The sequence below is a fragment of the Pipistrellus hanaki genome, assembly GCF_964339955.1.
Source record: "Pipistrellus hanaki genome assembly, chromosome: 8".
Lineage (NCBI taxonomy): Eukaryota > Metazoa > Chordata > Mammalia > Chiroptera > Vespertilionidae > Pipistrellus > Pipistrellus hanaki.
The window spans coordinates 8,910,708-8,934,688 of NC_140510.1; the positions used below are offsets into that span (position 1 = coordinate 8,910,708).

At 49.2% G+C, this 23,981-nt stretch overlaps 1 protein-coding gene across 13 annotated transcripts in view; it reads left to right on the top strand.

The window, feature by feature from the left end:
• The window catches only part of CLASP1 (cytoplasmic linker associated protein 1), a 221,949-nt gene extending 198,606 nt beyond the window's left edge, over positions 1-23,343 (top strand). For 12 of the 13 annotated variants that reach the window (XM_084892205.1, XM_084892201.1, XM_084892210.1 and 9 more), the window contains 3 exons: positions 16,220-16,426; positions 17,579-17,695; positions 20,934-23,343. In XM_084892205.1, the coding sequence (XP_084748331.1) occupies positions 16,220-16,426; positions 17,579-17,695; positions 20,934-21,020 (411 nt within the window). In that variant the 3' untranslated portion in view covers positions 21,021-23,343. The remainder of the gene's footprint in view (positions 1-16,219; positions 16,427-17,578; positions 17,696-20,933) is intronic. The other variant, XR_014795731.1, reaches the window with a different exon arrangement.
• Positions 23,344-23,981: the final 638 nt, after the last annotated feature.

Below are 23,981 nucleotides of genomic sequence, written 5' to 3' on the forward strand. Positions count from 1 at the left end.
TGAGTGAGGCATGTGTGTGTTTGTTTGTTTCTGTGTTTTTTCCAGAAAAATGATTTTAAATATAATGTTACATGCAATATACATTAATATTTCAAGAAAAAAGATTTTAAATATAATATTACCAAAACTGTACTAACGTAGTATAATATCACAAAAGTTGTAGGAAATATTAAAAATCTCCAAATAACAGGATTACTTCTATTATATTCTAAAATACTATTTTTCCTGTTTTGCTCATCAGTTTATGTTGTTCATTATATTCCACAAATGAGTGAGATCATGTGATATTTATCTTTCTCCAACTGGCTTATTTCGCTTAGCATAATGCTCTTCAGTTCTATCCATGCTGTTGCAAATGGTAAGAATTCCTTCTTTTTTATTGCAGCGTACATAGTATTCCATTGTGTAGATGTACCACAGTTTTTTAATCTACTCATCTGCTGATGGGCACTTAGGCTGTTTCCAAATCTTAGCTATTGTAAATTGTGCTGCTATGAACATAGGGGTGCATATATCTTTTCTGATTGGTGTTTCTAGTTTCTTGGGATATATTCCTAGAAGTGGGATTACTGGGTCAAATGGGAGCTCCATTTTTAATTTTTTGAGGAAACTCCATACTATTCTCCACAGTGGCTGCACTAGTCTGCATTCCCACCAGCAGTGCACAAGGGTTCCTTTTTCTCCACATCCTCACCAGCACTTGTTATTTGTTGTTTTGTTGATGATAGCCATTCTGACAGGTTGAGATGGTACCGCATTGTTGTTTTGATTTGCATCTCTCGGATAATTAGTGACTTTGAACATGTTTTCATATGTTTCTTGGCCTATTGTAGGTCCTCTTTCAAAAAGTATCTATTGAGGTTCTTTGCCCATTTTGTTTATCTTCCTTTTGTTAAGTTGTATGAGTTCCCTGTAAACGTTGGAGATTAAAACCTTATCGGAAATAACATAGCAGTGGGCTTTCTTGTTTTGTTGATGGTTTCTTTTGCTGTGTTGAAGCTTTTTAATTTGATGTAGTCCCATTTGTTTATTTTCTCCTTAGTTTCCATTGTCTTAGGAGCTGCATTGATGACAATATTCCTAGGACATATGTCTGCTATTTTGCTGCCTATGGCTTCTAAGATTTTTATGGTTTCCCTTCTTATATTTAAGTCCTTTAGCCATTTTGAGTTTATTCTTGTGTATGGTGTAAGTTGGTGGTCTAGTTTCATTTTTGTGTGTGTTATCTGTACAATTTTCCCTACACCATTTATTGAAGAGACTGTCTTGACTCCATTATATGTGCTTATCTCCTTTTTCAAATATTGAGCGTAACGGCTTGGGTCAACTTCTGGATTCTCTGTTCTGTTCCATTAGTCTATATGTCTTTTCTTGTACCAGTACCAGTACCAGACAGTTTTGACAAGAGTGGCTTTGTAATTTAGTTTGCTAACTATAATAGTATTGTGATCCCTCCAACTTCGTTTTTCTTTCTCAGGATTGCATCTATGTTCATCAGACATATTGGCTTGTAATTCTCTTTCTTTGTAGTGTCTTTATTTGGTTTGGAATTAGGATAATGCCAGCCTCATAAAGAGTTTGGAAGTGTTTCTTCCTCTTGGATTTTCTGAAACAGTTTGAAGAGTATAGGTATTAGTTCTTCTTTGGATGTTTGGTACAACTCCCCGTGAAGCTCTCCAGACCTGGGCTTTTGTCTGGTGGGAGTTTTTTGATTACTGCTTCTATTTCATCAGTTGTTCTTGGCCTATTCAGGTTTTTTGATTCTTCCTGATTCAGTTTTGGGAGTTGTAAGTTTCTAGGAATTTGTCTGTTTCATCCGCATTGCCCAGCTTATTGAATATAGTTGTTCATAGTATGTTTTATAATCCTTTATTTCTATGGTGTCTATGGTTACTCCTCCACTTTCGTTTCTGATTTTATTTATTTGGCTCTTCCTTCTTGTTTTTTGATGAGTCTGGCTATTGGTTTATCAATTTAGTTTATACTTTCAAAGAACCAGCTCTTGGTTTTATTGAATTTTTTTGGGTATTGTTTTTTTAGTCTATGTTATTTATTTCTGCTCAAATCTTTATTACCGTATTTTTTGGACCATAAGACGCACTTTTTTTCCCCCAGAAGTGGGGGGGAAAAGTCCCTGCATCTTATGGTCCAAATATAGCCTACACATATACTGTAAAAAAAAAGTTTTTTTACTTGCCCGGCTCTAAAATGGTTCTAAATGCTGCAGTTTACTTTACAGGGTTGATTACATGTGTTTATGACTGTGATGTTGGGTTTTAATGCACATAAAATATTTTAGGACACTATTTGTTTTAGAATCTTTTTTTCTTCATTTCCCTTCTCTAAAAACTGGTGCGTCTTATGGTCCGGTGCGTCTTATGGTCCGAAAAATACGGTATTTCCTTCCTTCTGCTTACCCTGGGCTTTTCTTGTTGTTTCTAGTTCTTTAAGTTGTAGGGTTAAATAGTTTATTGCTGATAGTTCTTGTTTTTGAGATATACCTGTAGTGCTATGAATTTCCCTCTTGGAACTGCTTTTGCTGTGTCCCAGAGATTTGGAGTTGTGTATTCATTTTCATTTGTTTCCAGAATTTTTTCTTTTCTTTATCTCATTGATATTCCATTCATTGTTTAATAACATGTGTTTAAACACATGCCTCCATATGTTTGAATATTTTGGGGTGTTTTTACTGTAGTTGATTTCTAATTTCATTCACCATGATCTAAGAAAATGCTTGATATGATTTCAATGTTCTTGAACTTGTAGAGACTTTTTTGTGTCCTAACATGTTGTGTATCTTTGTGAATGACCCATGTGCACTTGAGAAGAAAGTATATTCTGTGTTGGGGTGAAATCTTCTATAATTGTCAATTAAATCCAGCTGATCTAGGGTGTCCTTTAGAGTCACTATTTCTTTGTTAATTTTTTTGTCTGGAAGACCTATCCAGTGAAGTCATTAGGTTGTTAAAGTCCCTTACTATGACTGTATTGTTGTCCACCTCTCCATTGAAGTCCTCTAGAAGATATTTTATATATTTAGGTGCTCCTATGTTGGGCGCATATATGTTTACCAGGGTTATATTTTCTTGTTGGACCAATCCCTTTAGTATTATGTAGTAACCTTTGTTATCTCTTGTGATGGCCTTCATTTTACTACTACATATTGCTGCTCCAGCTTTTTTTTTTTTCTTTTCCATTTGCATAGAAAATTTTTTTCCATCCCTTTACTCTTATCCTGTGTGAGTCTTTTGTTTTGAGGTGGGTCTCTTGTAGACAGCATATAGTTCGGGTCATGTTTTTGTATCCATTCTGCTACCCTGTGCCTTTTGATTAGAGCATTTAGTCCATTTACATTTAGGGTTATTATTGATAAGTACTTATTTATTGCCATTTTAATTCTGTATGCCTAGTTTCCTCTCTCCATTTCTTCTCATTATAGCAATTTCTTTAAGCATTTCTTGTAATTTCTTTAGCCTCTTTTTTTTCTTTTTTGTTGGTTGGTTGTTGTTTTTTTTTTTTGTTTGTTTGTTTGTTTGTCCAGGAAGCTCTTTATTTGACTGTCTATTTTCAGTGGTAGCCTTGCTGGATATAGTACCTTGGTCTCAAATTACATCCAGCAATATATTAATAATATATATTATTACCTTGAGTACTTAATGCCATTCCCTTCTGGGCTGTAGAGTTTTGATGAGAAACCAGGTGTCAGTATTATGGGAACTCCTTTGAAGGTAACAGTTTTGTTTTCTCTTGCTTCTTTTAAAATTCTCTCTTTGTCTTTAAGTTTTGGCATTTTAATTATGATGTGTCTGGGCGTGAGTTTGGGTTCTTGTGTGGGGTTCTCTGTTCTCTGTGTCTCCTGAACTTGTGTGACTTTTTCCTTTACCAGGTTAGGGAAATTTTCTGCCATTATTTCTTCAAACACCTTCTCTATGCCTTTCTCTCTTTCTGCCTCTTCTGGCACACCTGTGATTCTAATACTGTTATGTTTCATGTTGTCCCACAGCCCCCTTAATCTGTCCTCCTGTTTTCTAATTGTTTTTTTCTTTTTAGTTTTCTGATTGAGTGATAGTTTCAACTCTGCCTTCCAATTCACTGATTCAATTCTCAGCTTCCCCTAATCTGCTGTGTATTCTTTCCAATACTAGGTCTACCGGTTAATAATGGTGGATTTTGTAACGAAAGAAAACATGACAATTTCAAGAGAAACATAAAAAGTGTTTTATTCAAAGTAATGTCCATCGCTAGCTGCACATTTCCTCTATCTTTCAGGTAATTGGTGGATACCGTCCCAGTAGAACTTTTCTTGTTTGAGACAAACCATTCAGAGACCCAATTTTCCACTTCTTTGTACATTTTGAAGTGCTGCTCAGAAAGTGCGTGTGCCATCAATCAGAATAAGTTATAATCTGAAGGAGCAAGGTCTAGTGAATACAGTGGATGGGTTAATACTTCCCAGGCAAGATCTTTTAATGTGTCTTTAACTGGTTTTGAGGTGTATGATGGTGTGTTATCATGAATCAAAATTACTTTGCTGTGTCTTCTGATCCATTCTGGTCATTTCATGATCAAAGCGTGGTTCATATTGATTATTTGTTGTCAGTAGTGATCAGTATTAACGGTTTTACCTGGTTTTAGAAGCTCATAATACACCACACCTTCCTGATCCCACCATATGCAGAGCATTGTCTTCTTTTTGAAGTGATTTGGCCTTCCAGTCGATGTTGATGGTTGACCTGCATCAACCCATCATTTTGAGCATTTGTAATTCTCAAAATAAAATCCACTTTTCATTGCCAGTCATAATTCAATGCAAAAAAGACTTCCATTTTGTGACATTAAATCAGCATTTTACTGATGACTTCTCAGTTTTCTATAACTTTCATTCAATTGATGTGACACCCATTTTCCTTCCTTTAAAATCTTTCCCATGATTGTAAATGATCATAATTTGTTTTCTGAGCAATGTTTAATCTTTCTACAAGTTGTTTTTGAGTTTGACATGCATCTTCATCCAATAATGCTTGTAATTGTTGGTCTTTAAACTTTTTTGGTTGACCTGGACGTTCTTTGTCTTTCACATCAGAATCATCACTTTTAAAGTATTTAAGCCAGCATTCACAAGTATCTTAATATGGAGCATGTTCATCATAAGCTTCTCGAAGTATACAATAACTTTTTCTTCAAAATAAAGTAATGAGTTAAAACTTCCTGCAAATGCTTTTTTTGGCATGAAATTCAACATTTTTAAGAGTAAAAATGTCTATGATGTTAACACTTTTAGCAAATTTAATACATGAAGTTTTGAAGCTTGCTGTCAATACAACAAAATAGCATACATATTAAATCACATATATATCAACATATGTGTAATTCCATCTTTTGAAAAAAATCCACATTATCAACTGGTACTCCTAGTATGTTCGTTGTGTTATGTCACTCTTTATCTCAGACTGTTCTTTTTTCATAATTACTGTATCTTTTTTCATGCTGTTAAGCATCTTTACCACCATTACTCTGAACTCTATTTCAGATAAATTTCTTATCTCTTTTCATTTATCTCTTCTTCTGGAGAATTTTCTAGCTCTTTCATTTGGGGGTTATTTCTTTGTCTCCTCATTTTGGTTTTTTGTTTGGGTTTGTATGTATTAGATCAGGGATCCTCAAACTTTTTAAAGTGGGGGCCAGATCACGGTCCCTCAGAGAGCTGGAGGGCCGGACTATATGAACTACTAATTCCTACTGTAACACCTCGGCTGCGCTCACTGCCCAAAAAACCTGGCAGGCCGGATCAGACTCCTCTGCGGGCCGCATGTGGCCCGCGGGTCGTAGTTTGAAGACCCCTGTATTAGATAGATCCTCTACACCTCTCAGTCTCTAGTGCAGAATAGTGTTAAAGGCTGTTTCTGATTAATTAGATCAGGCAAAGACTCAAAGCCTCCAGAGATCACCTCTGCCTACAGACTAATAGGATTCCAATTTTAATTGCCCCCCAGGCAATTGTCCTTAGGTGTGGTGAGAGTTTTCAACAAAGTGGGGCAGTTGCTACTGCCTGGAGGCTAATTGTTACTTTTAATCTCTTAAGTGGTCTCAGGGCAAGGTGTTTTCCAATAGGATGTGTCAACTGTCTTCCCCCAGGCAAGGCAGATATCTATGTGGGAAAGATGTCTGCTGCTGTGTGAGGGAATAACTCAGCCCAGGAAACTTAGGGTGTCTTCCTTCTGAGCTCATCCCCCAAGTCCCTAGTCCTGGTATCTGTCTTCATAACTCCAATTCACTTCATCCTCCCTCTGCCAGAGCATAAGATGGGTGACTCCTCAGGGAGTTTTGTGCATTGTCATATATGCAGAAGAACACCAACTTAATTTTACTGTTTTGTTCATGTTTTCTCATTAAGAAGAAGCTATTTAGTTAAAACAAAACAAAACAAAACAAAACAAAAAAACAGGAAAAGAGGAAAAAAAGTCAGCACTAGTCAGTTGCCTCTTTTAACAGACACATCATCTGGTTTGTATCCTGGTTTTACCAGTAGTCACCATGCATTAGCTGACAAATTACGGCACCTCCTGTGACCCTCTTCCCTCACTGGGAATAATTTTGTTGACTATATTAGTTCATCTGGTCCTCAGATATAAAAAAAAAAAAAAAATCTTCACCCAAGGATATGTTTATTGATTTTAGAGAGAGAGGGAGGGAGAGAAACATTGATCAGTTGCTTCACATACACATCCCAACTAGGGATTGAACCTGCAATGGAGGCATGTGTCCTGACCAGAAATAGAAGCTGCAACTGTGTGGTGTATGGGACGATGCTCCAATCAACCGACCCGTCTGGCCAGGCTGGTCCTCACATTTTTCAAATGAGTTATTTAAGTAAAAAGTATTTTGTTCAAACATGAGTGATTATCATCATCACACAATCAAGCAAGATTTCGAAAGCCTAAGTTTGTGGTCAGCAAACCGCGGCTCGTAAGCCAAATGTGGCTCTTTGGCCCTTTGAGTGTGGCTCTTGCACAAAATACCACGGCCTGGGCGAGTCTATTTTGAAGAAGTGGCGTTAAAAGAAGTTTAAGTTTAAAAAATTTGGCTCTCATAAAAATTTCAATTGTTATACTGTTGATATTTGGTTCTGTTGACTAATGAGTTTGCCAACCACTGGCCTAAGTTATTGGTTTGCAAACACATGCATCACTGAAGATTAAAAATGGCAGCAGAGTAAGTGGATGCTGCACAGACATGCTCCCAGGAACAAACTGGAATTATAACTGAAATACCAAAAACCTTCCTGAACAATCAATGGAAGACTTGTAGGAGAGAACCCTGATACCTGAGGACCAAGAGTGGAGACTGCACAGAGGCTGGTAGATGGGGCTGAAGCGCTAAAGGGCTGGCAGGGCGCCCACAGAGAGCAGCTGAATTCTAGAGATGGGGAATAGGGTGGGGGATGCCACTGAGAACTTTGGGATCCAATCCCCAAGCTGGGCTCCCCAGAAGAGAGCATCAGAACTGAGGAGGGTACCCATATAACATCTGGTTGTGTAAAGGAGCAGGGTGATGTCTGCCAGATAGTAATAGCTGAAAATTCAGATACCCTCTTAAAGGGCCAATGCACAAAATTCCCTGTGAGCCATCTTGTGCTCTGGCAGAGGGAGGATGAAGTGAATTGGAGTTGTAAGGTGAACCTGAGCCATCTGCAGTATGTGGCCCTTGCTGGCTGCCCTTTTGAAAGAGGTCTGTCTTTAAAGTGGCGTCTTGACCTTCAACTCTGAGACTGACATGGGCCCTCCAAAGTACAAGTTACAAAATTAAGTAATCCATTTGCTGTTTACTATTTTCTTGAGAGATCATACTATTTTTCCCCAGCAAAATGAGAAAGTTATGAGAGAAGTTCTTAGGTATGAGGTCCTTCAAATTGCCTCAGGGACAAAGGCAGGAGTACCTACTGTTTAAAGTCAATTTAGGGCATTGAGTTACCGTAGAATTCCTATAGCCTAAGGGTGTCCCCCCCTGTGGCCGATGATCTGCTGGAAGGCGGTGGAGCAAATGCTGCTGGCAGGCCCGCCCACCCCTTGCTCTGCACTGGCAGCCCCCTGGTGCGCTGCCCTTGGCTCCCTGACAAAGTGTGGCCCTCGCTTTGCCAGAGGCTCCTAACTTGGGCACCTATATGTTAGGTTTTAGGTATGGTTTTTGTTTTTCTTTTCCTTTGAAATTCTTCTAGTCTTGCTCTTATTTTAACCAATCTGTCTCTGTACCTTGTTTTTGTTTTTTAGGGCAAAATAAAGTGTGTTGTGGCCATCGTGTTGACATATGATATTGCACATGGTGTTAGTTCAGTCGTACTTTCTTTTCTTTTTCTTTTTTTATTTTAATTTGTATTTTTCTTTTTTTTAAATTAAATTATTATCTGTGTCCATATCTTACCTTCCCCCCCTCCCATTCATACCTTCTCTCCCCAGAGTTTTGTGTCCATTGGTTGTACTTATATGCATGTATACAAGTTCTTCTGTTGATTTCTTATCTCCCCCAGATCTCCCTACCCTCCCTGCTGTACTTTGACAGTATGCTTGTTGCTTTACTGTCTCTCTATCTTTTGGTTCATCAGTTTATAATCTTCTTTATTATCCATAAATGAGTGAGGTCATGAGGTGTTTCTCTTTCATTGACTGGCTTATTTCACTCAGCATGATATTCTCCAATTCCATCCAGGTTGCTGCAAATGATGAGAATTCCTTCTTTTTATGGCAGCATAGTATTCCATTGTGTAGATGTACCATAGTTGTGTTTTTTTTGTTTTTGTTTTTGTGTTTTTTTTGTACCATAGTTTTTTGATCCAATCATCTGCTGACAGGCACCTAGGCTGTTTCCAGATTCTAGCTATTGTAGATTGTGCTGCTATGAACATAGGGGTGCATATATCCTTTCTGATTGGTGTTTCTAGTTTCTTGGGATATATTCCTAGGAGTGGGATTACTGGGTCAAATGGAAGTGCCATTTTCAGTTTTTTGAGGAAACTCCATACTGTTCTCCACAGTGGTTGCACCAGTCTGTATTCCCACCAGCAGTGCACGAGGGTTCCTTTTTCTCCACAACCTCGCCAACACTTGTAGTTTGTTGATTTGTTGATGTTGGCCATTCTGACAGGTGTGAGATGGTACCGCATTGTTGTTTTGATTTGCATCTCTCGGATAATTAGTGTTCAATCGTACTTTCTCATCATTGCAGACACTTATTCAAACACCATGTGGACATTTATTGGAAAGGATCTAAAGGTCTCTATCCCCAGTTACTACATTAGCCAGGAGGCAGAGCCTGCTTCCTGTCTAATCAGTACTTCTGAGTGTGCTATCCCGGGCTTCCCTCTCTTGAGGCGCTAGTTGGTTTGGGTTCCTAGACAGAACCTGGGTTTCAGTGGGTGATGAAGAGCACTAGGCCGAGGGGCTGGCACAGGGCACACCTGGCACCCATGTCCTCCCTTGCCCGCTGCGGTGGTGGCCACACCATGGTGTGCACTGGTATTCTGTCTGTGGGACTGTAACAGTGAAGGGCAACTTTATGAAATGCAATTACTAAAAATTGAAGTTATTATAAAAGCACTATGAATAAGGCACAGCTGATATAAGATGGTGTGTTTATCTTATGAGCCACGTTCTATTTTCTTGGGAGTCTTTTAAAAGAAGTTGTGCATGCAAACCTGACTTTCAAACATTGAAAACGTACCAGGCATGAAGTCTACCTCGGGCATCTGCATCCTGCGCTGACACACGTTCCACAGTAGCTGAGACATAGGGCTGTGATGCCAGTTTCAAGTTTTTATTTTAAAGCGCGGTGTTTGCCAGCTTGGGCATGTGTTCATGTTTCCTAGTTGAATAAGCAAATCTCTCTTATTCTACAAGCCCTTGTTTTTACCTTCTCAGTAAATAAACATGCTCTAGCGTCTCAGGGCCTCCTTAGTGGAGTTACTGTGGTTACAGTAGGGTTAGTTTTAGCAAACACTTTGAAAGGGCTAAGGCTTTTGACAGTGGTCTTTTAAAGGCTCAAGCCCATTTTCTGATTTGCAAGAAACTACTAACCCTTCTCATCTCATAGTTTGTCATCTGTTTGGGGGCGGGGGTAACTGAATCTCTCTTCCTTGATTAAGAGAGGATTTCATAAGAGAACTCATGCAATAAATGAGACTCCGGGGTCAGTGTGAGGTCTGAATCGAGGCAGGAAGCCTGGTTTTGGGTCTAGCCTCTGCACCTCCAGCTCCGCAGTTCGTTCCCAGCTCCTCCGTGCCCTCGTGACTCTGAGAAGGAGAGACAGTGACATGGAGATGGGCTTCCAAATGCCTGCTGCGCGCAGATTGCCCCTAGACTGCTGTCGGATAACCCGTCCTTCTCAGGAGGCTCGTTGCTTGGTAAATACGCTAATTACTAATCGTTTATGCACACTGAGTGTAAGGATGCTGTTGCTCCCAGTTCTTGCGTCTTGCAAGAGAAGAACCCACTCCGTTTCTTACAGACCATCTGTAATGGAGATGCTTGGTCATGAGTACGTTCTGATCACACCCGCCTGTGGGCAGAGGCAGCGTCACCATCCTTCACATCCTGGCGCGGGGCTCGGGGCGCCCAGCCCCAGGTGGTGCGGCGTGTGTGGGGAAGTTTGAGTCCTGCGTAATATAAAGCAGCCACTGTTAAAGTTCCAGGGGTTTGTTTTTAATTTTTAAGTAATTTCTAGTTAGTGTAATGCTTTATGACTTTAAGGAGAGACAGTGACCAATGTTACTTTAAAAATGACAGAGAACTTTCTGGGGAGCAGTGTTCTGCTTATGCTTCACGCAGCCTTGGCCAAACCCCACAGCAGAGAGCAGCGGTGCAGTGTCAGAGGCAGCGCAGTGAGTGATGCCGCTCCAAAGAGCAGCAATAATCGCTCTCCGGCCGCGTCTTCGACAGACCCTGTGCGGCACGGCCTCGGAGCCCTGTGACAGCAGCACGGTCTGTCAGTGGCTCTGAGGACAGTGCAGGGCGTGAACCTGGGAAACTACTTTATGCTTCTGGACCGTGGACCATGGTGTTTCTTCCCTGTTATTGGGGGGGGGGGGGGGCTAGAGGACTGCCTGTTCTCATCCAGCCTACAGCGGAGAGGACTGGCTGAGGAGGAGCACGCCTGCACCCTGGCAGATTATGAGCCTCCAGTTTTTCATGGGCCCGATCTTGCGATGTGGCCAGAAGCCCATTCCCTTTGTAGTTAATGCTTTCTAACAAAGACAAAACCAGAAACCTCTGTAGTCAGCCTCTGGGGGTAAGGCACAGTGAGTCTCCCACCCGAGAGCCCTCCCTCATTGGAAAGGACTCGTGTGCGGGGTCCAGGCCGTGTGGACGCTGCACCAAAATCACAGAATTTTTAGCAGAACCTGTCTTTTGCCAAAACATGGTTTGCCTAAAACGCTGTCAAACCTATTTTTAGAAGATCTTTCCAGCTTGTCCTGGGAGATGGCACCACCTTTTCCCCGGCTCCCAAGTGATTGCAGAGCTGAGCTGGGAGTGCCCACGGGGAAGAGCGCTTTGATTTGGGGCACCTGGTTGTTTGTTTGTTTATGTCTTTATTGAGCCAGTTATCCTGATGTGTCAGTGACAGGGCCGGATCAGACTCATTAAAACATGTAATTCAAATTTTGACAAATTCTTTGCTCCAAAAGAAACCTTATCTTTAAGCAAACATTCTCCAGTATTCTGAGTAATGATCTCATTTTTTAAAAAAGTTAGATAAGGAAATGATGCTTCTTCTAACTAGACACTATTATTTCACTAACTTTGAAAAGGAAGAATTCCTATGTTTCTAACCAGAATAGAAAAATGACCATTATTGGAATAATTGTGATAGCTTCAAGGTGGATTATGATCCAGAAGCCTCTTTAATCTGCCGTCTCCCAAGCATGTGCCCAACCCCCTTTCTAAGTCCTTGCCTCCTCCCGACACTCTGCCCTTCCTCCTGCTGCTGCCCATGTTTACTTTTGCTCTCCGTGGCTTACATCACTAATCTTTGCTTCTTATGTTACATAGAACTCAGGGCAAAACCTAAAGTTCACCCTGATTCAAGCAGCCTGCCAGGCCGGGGTTTGGCATGTACGGCGAAGCCAGGAGCACCACCTGCCTTGGCAGGAAGAGCTGTCCTGGGGAGGACCACAGCGCGGAGTGCCGCCACGCCCTCTGGAGGAGCAGCGTCTGCATTTTGCTTTCGGGAATTCTAGAAGCCTCCCTCCCTGTGTTAGGGGCATTGGATTAGCTGCTTCCTGCCGAGGGGTTTGGTGAAGGAAGGTCTCCTCTGGTTTGGGTGTGAGTTCCGTAGGTCTGAAGCCGTCAGTGTCCGCAGCAGCTCACTGCACCATGACAGGGAGCACAGAGAGCCTGGGGGGAGGGAACCGGCAGCAGTTCTCACGTGAACCTGGCTGCTGCCTCCTGCCTGTGCTCGGACACTCCTGGGAGGCGCCCAGGGGGGTTAGTTTGCTCCTGTCGTGGCTGTTAGGGCCACTGCTGAGCCTGAGTCTCAGTCTGTCCCTGCAACCTACGTCTTTCCACCCAGCTGCTTCCCATCTCCTGGTGGGGTCTTTTTATTAATTTCAGAGAGGATGGGAGAGGGAGAGAGAAACATCAGTGATGAGAGAATCATTGATGGGCTGCCTCCTGCACGCCCCCTACTGGGGATCGTGCCCGAAACTGGGCATGTGCCCTGCCTGGAATCGAACAAGGACCCTTCATTTCAGGCCAATGCTCTATCCAGAGCCACTGGCTAGGGCTCCTGTTGGGATCTTGAACATCTGTTTCTGTACATCACCGTTTCTAACTTGGGTATATCTATGAAATCATTCAGTGTTTTCTGATCCTTTTGTTTTTTCCAAGTTGAAGAGCTGAGACCCACCGCTTCCTCAGTTGGGAGAGCGCGGCTTTCTGGCCAGTGTGTCAGGGTGCTTGTGCACGTAACTGCTTCTGTGGGAGCGCTGGTTCAGAGAGCGGGCACGCTCAGCGTGGTGTGCAGGAGCTGAGGAGGAGGAGGAGGAAGAGCGTGATGGTCACGCACCACATGATGGAGCTCTCCCAGGACGTGCTGCCCTCTTAAACAGCATTGCAGGGGGCTGCTCGCCTGAACGGAAGTCTTTTCCGAAGAACAGATGAGTGTTGTCCTTTGCAGTGTGGGGCACTGGAGGGGTGCGCTCTGGTGCAGGGGCTCTCCTGAGGCTCACGTTGCTCATTGGTAGATACTTTGCCTCCTCCTCGATGGCGGGCGCTCCTTAGATGGAGCATGTGGGTGCAGACCAGCGAGGCATGCTGAGGGGTGACTGCCAGTTGTGAGTGCTTTACAATGACATGCACGAGGGGAAAGTTAGTTTGACAGACATTTTTAATGTCCCCAATGTACAGCGGACATGGCCTGTGCAGGGAGAGCACGGTGGCTGAGGTGTGTGCTGGCCCTCCCGGAACTGCTAGTCAGGTGGCAGAGACGCCGAGCGGATGTCTGTGTGCGCACAGAGCTTCCTGCAGTTCTGCTAAAGCGAGTGGGACCCAGGGGTGGCTAGGCCTAGCCAGGGGAAGGACAGGCATGATCCACATTCAGGGAAGATACGGTGACTAGAGGTGGGCACTGAGGTTTGGCCGGCCCGGCCTGTGCAGGGCGGGCCCTCAGCTCGGCATTCCCGGGGCACAGTGGGAAGTGCCGCTAGAAGGCCTCATTGGCCCGCAGTGCTGATTGAAGGGCTCGACATGGCCACAGGGTAGCGTGTCAGAGGGATTATTGGAGTGGGCATAGGCCAGCCGGAGGCATCCTCTGGACAGAGCTCTGTGCTCTGAGCCCCAGCTCCCGGCCGCCGCCGTGTCCCTTCAGCAGGGCCTGCTGGTAGCCTCCAGGTGTTTCCTAGGTGTGGTCACTCCTGTACCTCTCTTCATCCAGGGAACCGTAACAGTGGGGGTTTTTATTGATTGGAGAGCGAGAGAGCCATCGATGTGTTGTTCCACTTGTTGATGCATTCGCTGTTTGATTCTTGTATGTGCCTTGACTGGGGATCAAACCTGCACCCTTGGGCTATCAGAACGATGTTCTAAGCTGCCTGGCCAGGGTAGTCTGTATTTTTAAATCCTCCTTTTAGAGTTTTTAAAAATTGTGCCTTTCCTCACCAGAGGACCGAGCTGAAGTTTGTGTGTGGTACTGCTCTCTGAGATTGAGAATGTGCCATGCAAACCTGAACACCGCCTCCTTGAGGTGAAGGGGTAAAGTTCATGTGTGCATACCAGGGCCAAACAGCACTCTGCTCTCAGGGCATCTGTGTAGGAAAGGCTGCACTTGGCAGGAGATTGAATTGCCAAGAAAAGCTCACTGTGGGTTTCTTTTAAATACTCTCATTTCCATGTGTCCGTGAACGAATGTGGCGAGCCGTACATGTGACTCAGTCAGTACTTGCTGACAGGGCAGCCCACCCACTTGCATTGGGTGCACGGAAGCCCGGTCTGCGTGGCAGCTCAGCTCCCTGCCTGCTGTGCAGGAGCAGAGGCCGGCGGCGCTGGCTCTGTAGGGCCGGGAGCCCCTGAGCTGGAAGAATTCTGCCGAACACCGGAGAGTCCGACAGTCATTCTACTTCCCGTCCCTTCTGCCCAGTCCTGGCCAACTGCAAGAAGCTCCTCAGGTCACAGATTCCCACCACCGGCCCACCCGCTGCCGTGGCCTCGGCCGCCATTTCCTGGCCTTCGCATCCTCACGCTGCCCTCTGTATGGACCACCCCACCTGCCCGGCACCCTGAGGGCATGGGGCCACTGTCTGCACCTCTGGTCTGAGCTCAGCTAGCCCCTGACACACAGGACTGAATGGATGCACACACACAGCACAGCTGGAAGGCAGGGAGAAGGGTGATGAGAAAAAAACTGCTGGGGCTGTGAAAATCTTAAGAAGCGTATGAGCTTTTTAAGGGTAGAACATGACTCTTAAAATGACCTCTCCACTGTGCTTTGCAGCAAAGCCTGGCCTTTTACGTATGGAGGAAGCACAGGCAAATCTTGGGTGTTCTTCACACCTGTGTCCTCACATGCACACAGTTTTGCCCTTGAATCGTGCTAACCTGGGTTTCCATTTGGCTCTAAAGGATTCAAGCATAATCCCAGTGTGTGCCTCGGCAGGTGTGTGCCGTGTGTCCAGGAGCATGCTGACCAGGTGATGGGGGTGAGCGGTGAGCTTATTTAATGCCTGAAGGAGGCATGGTCCTCTCAGGGAAAGCCCAAGAGGTCCCCAACTAGAAGGAAATGTGACTGAGAATTCAGCTTCTTGAAACAGAACGAGTCCTCGGCAGACCGGAGAAGAGCGTGGTTCTGGCAGGGCGGGCGGCCCGAGGATAATGTGCTGGGTTTTCACTGTGTGTGAGGAAATGCGCACCTGTTTACGGTTTGCTGTCTTCACATATCACTTGTGTACGAACTCCTTTTTATCAGTGGTAGTTACTGACTGGCCAGGCATCTCCATCCCCCGTCACGTGATCTGTTTTTACGGGCCAGGAAGGAGGTTAGCATGTGTGAGCGGTCGGCTGGGGCTTGTCTCCTGCTCTCTGAGCCCAAGCCCCTGCTCGTTCTGTTGTCTGGCTTTTGCACATGGCTTCCCCTCTGACAGGGTGCCTGTGGCCCTTCTTGTGTCCCAGGCGGGGCCCCCGCAGAGGCCAGCTGCTCCTCTGCGGTGAGGTGAGCGTGGGACCGGACGAGCAGCTTCCCCAGAGGCTGCTCTGGACCTCCCTGCAGCTGAAACCCAAGTGCTGTGGCCACTCGGACTTCCTTCCATTCCTCTCGTTATTCCTGCTGTGGGCCCACAGGCATGGGGGTGTTCGTTCTCAGTCCGATCTCCTCGGGCACACTCGCCGATGTCCCTGTACCTCAGGATCTCCAAGTGCTCGGCACAGCTGCCGGCCCAGCCCACAGACTGCGGCCGCAGGTCTGGGGCCCCGGGAGGTGCCTCCTGACAAGGTCGAGGCGGCTGCTGCTGCTGCAGTGGGGGACGGAGCAGGCTGCACTCGGAGAACCACTTTTCCGAGGTTTTTGCCAAAATCCCGTCCCCGCCTTCCCAGCTCCTCCGTACCACCTGTAAATTACCCTTCGAACTTCCTGAGCAGTGTTGTCCCGAGGAAGTGACGGTGGCATTGGCGAAGCGTGTCGCCCGCCTCCGGAACGGGCAGCGCCGCTCCCGGCCGCGCTCACGCCGGGGCCTGTGTTTCAGGTGGTGAGATCCGCCGAGGAAGCAGCGTCCACGCTGGCCAGCTCCATCCACCCTGAGCAGTGCATCAAAGTGCTCTGCCCCATCATCCAGACGGCCGACTACCCCATCAACCTGGCTGCCATCAAGATGCAGACCAAGGTCGTCGAGAGGATCGCCAGGGAGTCCCTGCTGCAGCTGCTGGCGGACATCATCCCGGGCCTGCTGCAGGTGGGCTGGGCGCCGACCTGCGGGCGGGCGGCTGGGCGCGGGCCTGGCTCCCTTGCTCGCTTGAAGCAGGGCACGTAGGGAAAGTCGGGAGGTGACCTGTTGTTAGAAGTGGGAGGCTGTGTGGGGTGGCTGCCTCACGTGTTTCTCTCGGCTCCCAGTCTACCCTCCCCTGAGGGCAGCAGGAGGGTCCTGGCAGCCCGGAACTGGGCTTCGAGAATGAGCTCTGTTTACTGTAAACGTATTTGGATCATTTTTGTTGTTGTTCATTCCTTCAACAAACCCTATTGCGCACCTGTGGGCCCCAGCCCTGGGCAAGGTGGCCATGGAGTGGGGAGTCCGACAGCGGTCCTTGCTCTCACCTACCCAGCAAACGGGGGTTGAAACCCTCCTGAGCAGGAGGCGTTGAGTTAGACAGGCTCTGGGGGAAGATGGCCTCCACTGCTAGGCGTCCCCTCAGGGTGGGCAGCCTGCGTGGCGAGCGGAGGTGCGGGGCTGTGCTAAGCTACCCGGGGAGGTGCGAGCTGACCGCTGGGACCAGAGCAGCAGGAGGCAGGGGCCGGGGGCTCATCCGGGCGGCGCTGTCCTGTGGGGTCCTGATGAGAGCTCCCTGGGGCAGGTAGAGAAGTCAGCCTCCCGCGGTGCTGCTGTTGGCTGAGCACGGGGCCTGGGATTAAAGACACGCTGCTGGGCCTGGATGACACCAGGCAGCGGGCACAGCGGTGGGAGCCCGGGGTCTGGGGAACAGCAGGCAGTCCATCCGGGTGTGGGTGGAGTGGGATGAGGGACGGTAGGTTGAGGTACAGCTCTAGCGGGTGCTAACTGATGTCCCGGCACAAGGGTGAGCAGTTTTCCCACATGAAGCTTGTTTCACCGTCGGGAACAGTCCGCAAGAAGCACGTTACTGTGCCCTTCCCGTGTCCCGTCCCGTCCCCGTGCTCGGGGCCTGCTGAGGCCGTCCTGGCAGCGGCCGGGCGGGGCAGGTCGCCGCGGCAGCCCCCGGAGAGCTCTCGGGTCAGGTGCAGGCTGAGGTATGCCTGGTTGTTGACAAGTCCAAGGTTGAACTCTAAGGGCACTTGTGGAAATGTTGAAATACTGACGATGAAGCACTTCTTTGATCTCGTTTCCTTTTTGTGTTCCCCTCTGACTCTGCAGGGTTATGACAACACGGAAAGCAGTGTGCGGAAGGCCAGTGTGTTTTGCTTGGTGGCGATCTATTCCGTAATCGGAGAAGAGCTGAAACCTCACCTCGCACAGCTCACGGGGAGCAAGGTACGGATCCTGTTACAGGCCGAGGCCCGCCTGGGCTCTGCGGCGTGTCCGCACTCGCTGTCCGCGCTCCGTTCGGCCCGCAGCGCCCCCACTGTGTGTGTGGTAATTGGGCCCATTTCCCCGAAAGCGTTCTCCTAAGGTAGAGGTGACCACTGGGTAGGGTCGTCACGGTGAGCTGCAGCGGGGTCTGTCATAGGGAAGGGGGCTGTTTGGGAGCCAGCCTGTCTTCTCTCACAGAAACGCTGGGAGGTTTGCCTGCTGGGTGAGCCGCTTGCTGGGTGGGCACTGGTTCTCGGGCATCACAGGGCTGCTGGCCACACCCACGTGCTCGCCGAGCCCAGCGCCATTCGCTGCACTTGGTGGTGTTGGCTCACCTACTCTGACAGCCTCCCCTGGCTAAGGACAGTGCCCGCGTTTAACTTGCGAGAGCATACAGGGATTTAGCCCCAGAAGCCGGCATTGCCACGCCCTGTGCTGCCGCTCGTGATTCTTTAAGAGTAGTTTAGAATCGGGCAGAAAATAGGAAAAAGGACTATTGGCTGGAGTTCTTATGGTTTAAAAATAAGCTCAGATCTGCTGAGCCTGCTACGGGAGAGCAGGTAGAACGGAGGGGGAGGCGGTGCCTTGGTGATCTCCGAGGAGAAGTCCCGGCCTGCTCCGGACCCACTGGGGCGGGGCCTGGCAGCGGAGCCATACAGGAGCAGGAAGCCAGCGGGCCTGACCTTGCTCCTGAGACGAGGAGGAAGCAGCAGGTGACGCCCTGTGTGGTCCATTGGGCACACAGGAGTCCTGCTTTCTCAGAGCTCCCAGCAAAGCTGCCTCTGCCCGCCTTTCCAGAGCACGACCTGTGGGACCCTCAGCACAGTTGACACTTCAGGCCACTGTGTGTGTGTGTGTGTCTGTGTCTGTGTCTCCGGGAATTGGTGAAGTGGTGTATGTAGTAGGTGACCTGAGGGCACAGTGACGGACGCCCCGGTCACCTGAGCTCCGGACACGTTAGGTGCACCTCGGCGTGGTGTGCAGAGTCTTGTCGTAGTTGAGCCTTGATTGCTGTTAGCGTGGCTGGGAGGAATCACTCTCCAGGCCAGTTGGCTGTGGGGACCAGCTGCAGCTACAGCGGGAGCTGCTGTGCAGGAGACACCGTATGGAGCAGGACTCGCCTCAGTTTGGCTCTCGTGCTCACTGAGTCTGCCCCTGAGTGTGTCACTTGTGGATGTGCAGAGTTGTAATCTGCTGTGGTCAGAAGCTGTCCACTGGCTCTGGGCCTCCTGGGAGTGCAGAGTCAGCCACTGCCCAGGGGGACCGGCAGAAGCTAAGAGATCTGCAGGTAGCATAGAGTTGAATCATGTTCTTCTGTCCACTCTGCCAATCTCAGTCCTTTGATTGGCGAGTTTAATCCATTTATATTTACAGGAGCTACTGATACAGGAGGGGGGACTTCTAGCATTTTGGTATTGGTTTTATATATATCATAAAGCTCTCACTTCCCTCCTTTCCTGCAGTCCTTTCTTTTGTGTTTGTTTGCTTTCTGTACTGAAATATTTTAATTCCCGTTTCCTTCTGTGTCCACTCTCCAGCTGTTTTCGTTGTGCTTACCATGGGGACTGCATTTGACATTCTAAGGTTACAATAGTCCCATTTGAATTTACACCAGCTAATGAGCAAGCTTTCTGAGCCCTGGCTTTTTATGTGTAAAACGGGAGACCCAGGAAGGATTTTTATGAGGCTCAGATACGGTGATAAGTGGCATCGAAGTCCTTGTAGCCTGTTAAACATGGACACATCATTAACTCTTGTTGTCTTCCCTTGTACTTACAGTTGTATTCTAGACTTGACTGGGTGGATGCATTAGTGGTCTGAGTTGCAAAGAAGTATAACAGTAATTAATAACTCATTTTTAACTGGCCTTTCATAGAAATATCTTGTCTTCTGGATTTTTTTAAAAACTTGTTCATTCCACAGCATGTGTTAGGTACCTGCTTTCTTCACTAAGGCAGGTGGGAAAAGCACAGCTCACCCTGCCCGGAGCAGCGTGCACAGCGGGGTCAGGCTGGAGCGCGGGAACCTCCGCAGCAGCCCAGGAGTGAGCGGCGGTCAGTGACCGCCGTGCCACAGGCTCTGGTTCTAGGTGCTAGGCCATGGGAGCAGGAGGAAGGGGGCCAAACGGGGCTGGGCTGGGCAGGGCTGGGCAGGGTGGGGTGAGCTGCTTAGGAGGGAGGGAGGAGCAAACCGCAGGAAGGAACAGTGAGAGCAATCGGAGAGGGGCGTTCCGAGGACATGTTTACTGAACAAGGAGCTCCGAAGGCACCTGGGAGGTGTGACCGCTCTTCATTTTGCAGGGGGGAAGTTGAGGCTCAGGAAGTGTTTCTGTGGTCACATGACCAGTTGGTTCTGGAATTCTGCCGCATCTGTTGAGTCTCAGGCCAGGGTTCTCTGGGTCCTGGTTGGCCCTGGAGACGTCCTACTGAGCATTCAGATGGCGCTTTCATCGTAGCATGACGTTTTGTTAGCCATTTTAAGATTGAAAAGGTGGGGAATGAAAAACAAACGGGTGGGGAGTGTAAGTTAACGTGAGAAGACAGCGAGGCAGGCCCGGGTGGGGGCACAGAGACCTGTGAGCCGCGGCAGCTCCAGGACGCCCGCCACACTCTCTGCCGAGCGCCCGCAGCACCGTCTGTCTCCGCGTGCGTGTGGCCGGAGCACCGGCCGGGCGTCTCTGTATGTCCCACGCTGCGGTGGCGGAGAGGGGCCACGGATACAGTGTGCAGAGGAGAAAGGAAGACAGGACTGCATCCAGTGAGCAGCTGGGAGATACTGTAGGGCGGTGGCCTCGGCAGGGCCTGCGATGCCCAGGGCTGTGTGGCCTGGCCTCAGTTGGCTGAAGTGGGGTGCAGAGAAGGTGGGGGTGGAAGGAACAGCTGGGGTACAAATGACCTCAGTAGGACACCTCCAGGGCCTGGGCTCTGCCCTGCTTGCCGCCAGCGTGGAGGAGCGGCTGGCTGTGGGCGCCCTTGAGGTGGGGGTTCTGTCCTGCGTGTGCCTTTCCCAAGGGGCTTCTTAGTGGGAGCCCCCTGCCTTCTGTCCTCCGGGCCTGGCCTCCTCCTGCCTCCGGCCCTGGTGGCGTGGGAGGAGGCCGACACCCAGTTGGTGTCTGTATGACTTTCCCGGTGAAGGTGCGGGTACTGTGTTCCCATTTCCCGCCTGCTTGCCTCCTCTAACCCGGCCTCTCTCCCTGCAGATGAAGCTGCTGAACCTGTACATCAAGAGGGCGCAGACCACCAACAGCAACAGCAGCTCCTCCTCCGACGTGTCCACGCACAGCTAAGCCGCGGGGCCGCAGCCGCGGTGCCTCAGACCTTCCGCCCCGTCGGCCCCGCCCGGGACGAGGAGCGCAGATATTTATTACAATCAGTATTCGGTCCCTCGCAGCTTTTGTGTAGAATCTTACTGGCACTGAATGTAAAGGAGCAAGGCCTGTTTTGCGTCTTCACACACAGCTGAAGAAGCGAAAGAGCCTGCGTCTCCGCACCGAGCTGGCACCGGGGCCCGTGTGCGGCCGCCTCCAGCCACCACCCGACGGCAGCTGCAGTGGGCCCGGGGCGTGGCGGTCTGTTCTCTCCCATCTTAGCATCCTGTGGCCGTGGCCGTGGCCGTGGCCGTGACGCCAGGAAAGGGTTGTTACCTCTTTGAGTTGTATTGGAGACCTGCTGAGAATGTGAATCACTTGGCAAGAAGGAGGAAAACCGGGAGATGGCCTCTGGCAGACCCAGTTGCTTCTGAACCGGGCCAGGCAGCGGCCCTCACACCAGTGTGGCTCCGGTGGGGCGGCCTCTGTGCAGTGCGGCTGTCTTCAGGAGCCTCTCGGGCCCTGGGTCTGTCCCCCCCGCCCCCACCCCCACCCCCGTTCTCCTGCCCCCCAGCGCTTGCTTAAGCTGCTCAGTTCTCACTCAGCCTGGCGAGTGGCACCTGCACCATCTCAGTTTTCATTTCTCAGTTTAATTTGGAGTTAAGATCCAAGAAAAGTCTAGAGAGAATTACTATTTTTAATTTTATGGACTGAAGGACTTCCTTCATCTTCTGTTGAAATAGTCATTGTTTAAGGAAAAAGTAATTATGGTGAATGACAAATGGCTGGAAAACAGGCTTTGTAACATATTTTAGAGTGTTTCCTTTGGTAAGAAATTCCCAGAGTAACCACCCATTTTAAAAGTTTCTTGAGAGTCTGATTGCTTCAGAGTCATTATTGGCTTAAAATCTTGGTGAAAGAAGCTTTAAGTAAAATTCTTAAAGCGAATGGAAATTCTGAACGCGAGCATGAGGGTGTCTGTCGCTGGAGTTTCAAACCACAGTGCCCTTGGCGGAGGGAGCACCCTCCCCCTGCCTGCCTGCGGCGTGCCGAGCAGGCCGAGCCCGGCCGCCGAGCGAGCTGAGAGGTTCAGGTTCTCGCTCCCGCCCTCCTCCCCTCTGACCTCCAGCTTCAGCGTGGGAAGTCAGCCAAGACTGTGGCAGACAGAACGCATTTCATTCAGATTTTGTTTTAGATACTTTATTTGGAAATGGGCCCAGAGAATGAAGGTGCAGGAGCAGGGAAGCCAGGTGCCTTCGCTGCGTGTGCGTGCGTGTGAGTGTGCATGTGTGTGCTGGGTGTGTGTGCAGGGTCTCGCACTCTAGAGAGCGCCGTGGTTGGACGTTACTGGCTGATTTTGGCTCAGAACACAGCAGGGCCTGCTTCCATTGCTAGATGCTCCATGTTAATATTTCACTGAGGGGGTTGTCATGCTCTGCAAGGTCTCCATCGCTGCTGCTGTACAAGCGCGGCTCAGGCTGGGTTCCCTCCCTCCGACAGTGCGGCCCAGGCCCCACAGCGCCTGCCCAGGGAGGACCTGAGTGTGGCATGCTGCCCACGTGTTGCTCACGGCCTCGCCGAGCGTCACAGGCCCGTCTTCAACCCCAGTTTAGAGAGGTGCGGTCCCCCAGGCGTCCAGCCCCGTCCAGCAGCCGCCACGCCCAGACCCGCATGCACCGCCTGCAGCCCCGCTTCCCCGCAGGCCTGTCCCCGTGAGAAACAGAGCAAAGCCCCAGACGCGTCTGCCTCCCGTCCGCCTGACATCCGGGCGCCACAGCCCCTGGACACAGCGCCATCGTCAAGGTCAAAGCTGAGGCTGAGGCTGGCAAAGCTGCTCCTCAAGGACACTCCCCTCTGGGCCACGGCCACGGCCACGGCCTCTCTGGCCCAGCACTCGCTTTCAACACCCGCTGCAGCTGACGCAGCGGGTTTTGTCCCATCTCTCTCTCCAGCCGCCCTTTATTTATCAAGCATCACACACGGCAGAGAACGGCAGTCAGGACTCGAACCCGCAGGACTTGGCTGGCGGTGACGTTTGGACGTGGAAAGTGCCCTGCAAACACCGGCCACCAATGTCCGTCAGTGCTGTGTGCGCACGCATGTCCCGCGCCCCCAGGTTGGGTTTCTGGTTTTCGGTTTTATTTGGGGGGGCTTTTTCACGTTACATCCATATCTGTATTTATATCTTCTTCCTTTCACTCTCCAGTGTATCATGGCAAATGTACAGACTCTTTTGTTAATAATGTAGGATTTGCTAAAAAAGAAAAAATAAAAGAACCCTTTTGAGTTTGCCCTCGAATAAGTGACGCTTGATTCGGTGTCCTGCCTGGGGCCTCTCCTCGCCGGGCTCTGGGTGGCGCGGCCGCTGAAGACAGCGGGGCTCCGTCCTGGGCTCCTCCTCCCCCAGGAGCCGTCCCCTGCGGGCGCCGTGTGCTGGACGGCCAGGGAGACACCCGGGACTGCCGGAGCGGGGCTCCCCACCACCCTCCCCTGGCCGAGGGGGAGCACGGGGGTGCAGAGCCTCAGGGGCCAGGGGAGGGCTCGCAGGCTGCCCCCTGCAGGGCGTGGGCCTCAGAGGAGCGCCGGCCCCGGGCAGGAGGACACTTCTCTGGAGTTTTACTGAAACGTCTAATACAGTGTTTCAGGGCTCGTTTCAAGTGTCGCTACCATGGCTCCGAGCCTCCCACGTCCTACCCATCGGGCGTGACCATGGTGATCAGACTCCTGGATTCAAATCCCAGCTCCCCTTCTCCCTTGGGCAGCCACGTCAGTCCTGCCTCAGCCCTCCGCTCACAATAGCCAGGAACAGCCGCGGGTAGTGCACTGGGGTCGGTGGGTGGTGTGCGAGGCGCTGCCCGAGTGGAGTGGGTGAGGGCATACAGGTCGGGTCAGGGGGCTGCTCGGGGTCCATGGCCGCTCCAGGGAAATGGACGTCACTCC